This window comes from Physella acuta, unplaced genomic scaffold, assembly GCF_028476545.2.
Source record: "Physella acuta isolate Inbredline_101_S28 unplaced genomic scaffold, ASM2847654v3 ptg000182l, whole genome shotgun sequence".
In the NCBI taxonomy this organism is placed as follows: domain Eukaryota; kingdom Metazoa; phylum Mollusca; class Gastropoda; family Physidae; genus Physella; species Physella acuta.
The window spans coordinates 10001-16676 of record NW_026731701.1 but is presented as its reverse complement, the minus strand read 5'-3'; the positions used below and the strand labels follow the sequence as shown (position 1 = coordinate 16676).

Genomic DNA, 6676 nt, shown 5'->3' with positions numbered 1-6676 from the left:
ATAATGAGAGCTTGTTAGAAAAGGTCACAGAGGCGTAGCGATGGGGGGGGGGGGGGCAGGGGGGTACATATGTCCCCGGGCGCCGACCTTAGGGGGCGCCAAAATGGGTTGTAAAAACAAATTAAAATGTCATTTTAGCTGCATTTTTGAATTATAAATAGTTTGAGGAGGGGAGTGCAAATCGAAAGTTTGAGGGGGGGGGGGTGCAAATTGAAAATTTGCTCCCGAGAGGGAAGGGTCGCTACGCCTCTGAAAGGTCACTAATTTTCTTAAGACAATGCAGTCTGGTTATTACGTTTAACACCAAAACGTGTCACATTAAAAACTGTACTGGCTAGATTGGCCTGTACATGGGACAAATATCTGAGTCCCACATGTCGCTACTTGTCTAGCTGTGATCAATGTCAGACCGCCAGTCTGACACATAAATGACGTCTGTGGTGAAAGAACTTATTACGTGAGGGTTGGTTTTAAATGTCACACATTAGACTAAGCTTTTAGAATCTTACATTTGCACCCTGAACAGCTCCAAATTTCATGCTGCTGATGTTTTAAGATGTTGTACCTGGCCTTAGTCACCACTTTTGTTCTACACATGACGTCATTATCTCAAGGTAATTACCTCAAGTTTACAATAATTATGTTATGTTTAAATTGTTGTTTTACTGTAATAAATCATCTCAAAATCAACAACACAAGGATTCCAGGCTAAAATACTGACGGAGCCAGCTCTAAGTTAAAGTACTAGCAAGGCCAATATTAGCTTGAAGAAAGTACTGGCCAAGCTAGCCTTGGTTAAAATACTGGTCAGTTCAATTAGTAGCCTACTGGTCTAAACAATACTGGGTCGAAATACTGGTCAAGCAAGGATGTGTTGCCTCACACCACCAAGAAGAATTACTACACTTACCTTGCATTCTGGATAGCAGGCTACAGCAGAGGCGTAGCGACACTTCCCGGCGCCCGGGGACAAACTTTCGATTTGCACCCCCCCCCCCCACGAACTTTTCATTTGCACCCCCCCTCACTCTTTCAATTTGGCGCCCTCCCTTAGGTCGGCGCCCGGAGACATATGTCCCCCCCCCCACCCCCCACCCCCCTCGCTACGCCTCTAGGCTACAGATGACTGGGTATTTACACGTTTTTATTTAGTTCACAACGTCCGTTTGTAGTTTTGTGGCAAATATTGAACATCAATATTGACCAACTTCTAATGCAGCGATTTCGTTCAAATTTTATTTAAATAGATGTTAAATTAGTCATTAAAATTTAATTAAACGGTTTCGAAACTAAGAGGAAAGAAACATTACATGAAAGATTACTATATTCAACAACAGAAGGGGAGATAACTAGCTGAACTCTATCACCCGATCGGTCTGGTGAGCTGTGGTTCACGCCGAATGTTTACAATCGAACAGTTTGCTGTTGTCTGTAAATTGTGACTACGGACGTCTGCATTCAGCCATCGTGAGCTACTGAGGGTGTTTCAAAGCAAATAGTTTTAGTCGTGTTGACTTCATAAATTAAGAAACACTAAAAAGTAGAAAATAAAACAAATATAAAAAACTTCATAGCGAAAAGCTTTTTAAATGCACATAAAATAAGAAAATAAAACAAACTTGCTTTCTTTGATAAAAGCCTTGGTCACTCATGAAATCTTTTACATATCTTAGCGACAAAAGCTTTTTATTAAAGAAAGCAAGTTAGTTTTATTTTCTTATTCGCAGTGCATTTAAAAGGTTGAATAAAGGTTCTTTATAAGCCTATTTGTTTTATTTTGTGATATAGTCATTAAAATGTGTATACATTGTGTTAGCCCAGGGGTCGGCAACCTGCGGCTCGCGAGCCGCATGCGGCTCTTTGGATGTCAATGTGCGGCTCTCGAGTTCCTCACACAAGTATTAAGTTATTTTATTTTTAAAACACATAAAAGTATTATACTTTAAAGAAAAACATCTTTAAATGGGATAAAAACACTCATCAGAGAACAATGAGAGTAGGTGAGGTAGAAAGTATATGGACAGCTTATAGCCGCTTGGGTACCAGCCCCCGCCCCACAACCGTGCTGTAGCCAGCCTTGTGACCACGGTTCCATGCTTGCCACTGCCGACTTTTTCAAATATCGTTCAATAGTGAATGTTATTTTATTCAGGATGCATTTCTCTTTCTGTCAGTATGCATTAATTAGACCTGAATGACTTTTTAGTTTTTAGTTTTCTACGGTTGAGCCGAGTACTGTACGGTGGGGAACGCGTAGAGTGGAAGGTAAGTCAGTAGTGAACTGAAGGACAGAAGTGACCGATACACGGTAATCAAACCAATGTCCAAGCCAGTTAGTCGGAGTTGGCCGTGTTGAGGCTTGCCTAGCTAATGAGAGACACTTCCTGAGCCGGTGATGTCAGTAAAGAATGGCAAAAAATGTATTAGCTTCTAAAGTGGATTGGGAAAGGCCTATAGTTCTATTATTTGATTACTAATGTTATCAGAGCTAGCTAAAATACTTTAATATGTTTTGTGCGAAACATGTGTATGTTTTATATGAATAAATATTATTTTATATATAAAGCTATTTATTTCAAATAAAAAAACATTTTTCACCTAATCCCAATTAAATGCCATAATATCTAAATAAAAATGATAGTGACTCTTTAAAAACTGGAAAATTTCGTAAATTGTAACTTTTGGCTGTTTCGTCTCAAAAGGTTGCCGACCCATGTGTTAGCCTATAATAGAGGCAGTTAAAACAATCATATTCTAGAATACTTTATTAAATTTTGAAATAAAACCGTTAGTTTAAAAGCTTTCATACTGATTCAATAGAAAAAAAATGTTTTATTTGTTTTTCAAATTTGAACAGCTCAGTACACTATACCGCCCACATCCTTTATAAGCTACCTAGACCTGTTCAACGAGATAGGTGATCCTAGTCGACTAACATCAGGACGTGTCGTCATACAGATGAACTACTACGGTGAATTTAACAGCTCAATCTGTGTGACTGGATGGGATAACAATGATGCCAGAGTCGTCTGCAGGATGTTAGGATTGTAAGTTTGATGTTTTACACTTGATGTTTTACACTTGATGTTTTACACTTGATGTTTTACACTTAGTGTTTTACACTTGATGTTTTACACTTGATGTTAGGATTGTAAGTTTGATGTTTTACACTTGATGTTTTACACTTGATGTTAGGATTGTAAGTTTGATGTTTTACACTTGATGTTTTACTCTTGATGTTTTACACTTGATGTTAGGATTGTAAGTTTGATGTTTTACACTTGATGTTAGGATTGTAAGTTTGATGTTTTACACTTGATGTTAGGATTGTAAGTTTGATGTTTTACACTTGATGTTAGGATTGTAAGTTTGATGTTTTACACTTGATGTTTTACACTTGATGTTTTACACTTGATGTTAGGATTGTAAGTTTGATGTTTTACAATTAATCTTATGATCGTAAGTGGGACAGCATTATCAGATATAGAGTGTAAGACTGCTAACCCCGAAAACTCGAGTTCGGATCCCTATGGGCACATGACGCACATTACATAAATTGTCAGGCTCAAAACGGTACTTGAAGATTGTAAGCTTGATGGTTTACAATTATTTGAAGATTGTATGTTTGTTTTACACTTTAATTTAGGATTACAAATTATATATGTAATTGATATGAATGGGCATGTGTGCTGGACAGGCTTATATTTAGTGAGAAATATTTATGACCGATAAAATATATGGTAAAACTGACAAAAATAAGTCACAAACGAAGAGGTGCAAAAGGTAGGCATATATGTGTTATGTGAGTGAGTGTGTGTTAAGAGCGAGAGAGTGTATGCATGTCTGTTTTATAGTATGAGTTAATATTTTCTTGCCCATTTTAGGACTGGTGGCACGGCTTTGCCTCCTGATGAGCGTTTTGGTGCAGGAATCCGCAACTTTGTCCTATCAGGACTCCAGTGTACGGGTACTGAGGCGACCCTGGATCTGTGTCCACGGGAAGTGGCTATTGCCTGTGAATCCACTGTTAGTTGTAATTCAATCCACTAATAGTTGTAATTCAATCCACTGTTAATTGTAATTTAATCCACTGTTTTTTTTATTATATCTTTCCATAAACATGGCTTGTATGTTATCAAACTCCGTCAATTATATTGCAATCAGAATCCGGTAATTTTTTTCTAAATAATTAAATGTACGGAAATGATAATGTTTCTAAGAAGAAAATTCACCTGTGTTTACGACTCCCAAAATATAATTTTCATGATCTACATCTCAGCTTTAAGCTCCGATTCACTTCACTAGTTTAAAGTTTTAAATTCCTAATATATAAAAGACCAAGTGCGCACTTCTCTCTCTCTCTCGCTTTCTGTCCGCAATATTTTTTGGCAACGTCATCAGTATGTTTAGCGATATATGGAGCAGAGGCGTAGCGAGGGGGGGGCGAGGGGGGCGGATCGCACCGGGTGAACCATTTAGGGTTGTGACACCAAGGCAAAAATCCAGGCATCTATTCGCGGGGGGGGGGGGGGCGAACGAAATGGAATTATTATACAAAACGTACCGTTTATCAGAGTGCCATAACACGTTAGAGAGTTGATAAATACTCACAAGATGGTTTCTGGAGGGGGGGGGGAGGGTTTAATTTCGCAAAAGCGGCCCCAGCAGGATGCGTTCTGGCGCTCTAGTCTTTCCAATGAGCGCTATGGCGACTACGTTCGTTCTAAACAGTGTGATAGACAATGGATAAGATGGGGCGTTACAGTCGCTCACAAGATTGAATCAGACGTGTCCGTTGGCGCCATGGTAGGGTACAATTTGGCAAAAAAAAATAAGTTTCGGCCCCACAAGGATCACATGGGCCACTGAGGGCCCTTTAAAACATTTTTTTTTATAATCAGAAAATAAACCAAGGCTAGATTATTAACTGGGTTGTTTCCTTTTGTCCGTAAAAAAATCCAAACAGTTTCGTCACTTTGCAAATGATGCAATTAGCATGTATTTTTAGACGATATAATAAAAAATTGAGATCGAACTTCTAATAATACACCATTAGTAACGCTAACAAATTGCATCAATCACACTGATGTTTATAACATGTCAAAAAAAAATTTCTACGTGTTAAAGAAAAACCCCTGTTGATCCGTGTAACTTTAGTGAATGACGCAATCTGTATCATTGTTTTAGGATTCTATGTGGCGCTCTGGGTTATCCCGTGAGCACTATGGCCCCTATGTCAGTTTTAAGGAGCCAGGGGCCGTACACGGCGCCTTTGTTGTAATGTAATCGGGAGCTCTCGCGAGCGCCCCTCTACGTCCCTGACAGGGGGCGGTCACTAAAGTCTGTTCTACCTGACTATAATAGTTAGTGATTAACGTACACTTAAGGTTTTCATGCGGTAGTGTAGGCAAACCCGTGTCCCAATATTTATGATCCAAGCGTAGGCATCGTACATTTAAGTAACTCAGTTTTAGAAACAAAAAAGGTTACGCCTCTAAAAATATAGGATTAGTAACGCATTGATGAACCCCTTCTTATATATTTCGTCGGACTTTCTTCTATCCCCGCGGAACGTGGAGGTTTCTGTAAAAAAAAAATATTTAATTTCATAAGGGCGGCGCCCCGGGTTGGTGCAATTTTTCTTTGTATGCGGAATGTAAAAATAAAAGTCGGATGCCGCTTGACACCGTTTATCCGATGGCCATGAAACGTCGGGGAGTTGATTAGAACACTCCAGGGTAGGATTCTGCAAACACATTGATTTTTTTTTTAATTTAGCAAGGGCGGTGCGAGTCTTCTCTATTGATGAAACCCTCCTAATATATTTCGTCAGATTTTATTTGACTTTTATGCTTTGCTACACCTTTCATCTGATCGACATGAAACTTGTTGAAGCTGTTGAGAATACTCCTGCGAAAAAAAATTTCAATTTCGCACGAGCGGCGCCCCGGCAGGGTGCAATTTGGCGCCCCGGGTTATCCGCGACTACTATGGCACCTACGTTAGTTTTAAGCACTGCGATAGATTATCGATAAGAATAGCTGTTCACTAAATTGAATCAGACGCGTTCGCAGGCGCCCGACAGGTTGCAATAAGGCGCCCCGAGCTATCCCGGTAGCGCCTCGACGCATACGGTCTCTTTAAAGATTGTGATAGAATATGGAAATATTATAGTCGTTTACTAAACTGAATCAGACGCGTCTTACCGTGTCACGGCAGGGTACGATTTGCCCCGGGCTATCGTGGGACTTTTTTTTAACCCCGCGGCATCGCGCGGGGACGGGCACGCTAGTGAGTTACATAAAGCTCATTACTGCAAAACCTAATTTCTTACTAAGTTTACTTGTTCTCTAACGACCGATGAAATTAAAAACAGGAAACTAAATGCGCCTTAATGGTATCTAACTATTTCTACCCAATCTCCCGCCTCTACAGGATATGGAAGCAACTGTTGCATGCGATGGTGTCTCACGAGTCCCATACTATTCCTCAGAGATTTTACTTGGCGAGTATGTCGGCTCTGGGAAATTGTATTTGCCAGCCAACAGTCTAGACTACGGAAACGGTAAGTGTGTCAAGTCAATACGACTTCAAAATACAAAAACTGATTCTTCATACATTTTAAAAATATTTATAGATTTCAACTATACCATCAAATGATTTCACCTTCTCCCAC

At 39.6% G+C, this 6676-nt stretch overlaps 1 protein-coding gene across 1 annotated transcript in view; it reads left to right on the top strand.

Moving 5' to 3' along the window:
- Nucleotides 1–345: 345 nt before the first annotated feature.
- LOC131936623 (deleted in malignant brain tumors 1 protein) overlaps nt 346–6676 on the top strand; it is a gene marked incomplete at its 3' end in the record, with an annotated part of 16317 nt that continues 9986 nt past the window's right edge. Inside the window, 4 exon segments of the mRNA XM_059293686.1 lie at nt 346–614; nt 2858–3047; nt 3885–4026; nt 6436–6565. Coding sequence (XP_059149669.1) covers nt 557–614; nt 2858–3047; nt 3885–4026; nt 6436–6565 — 520 coding nt within the window.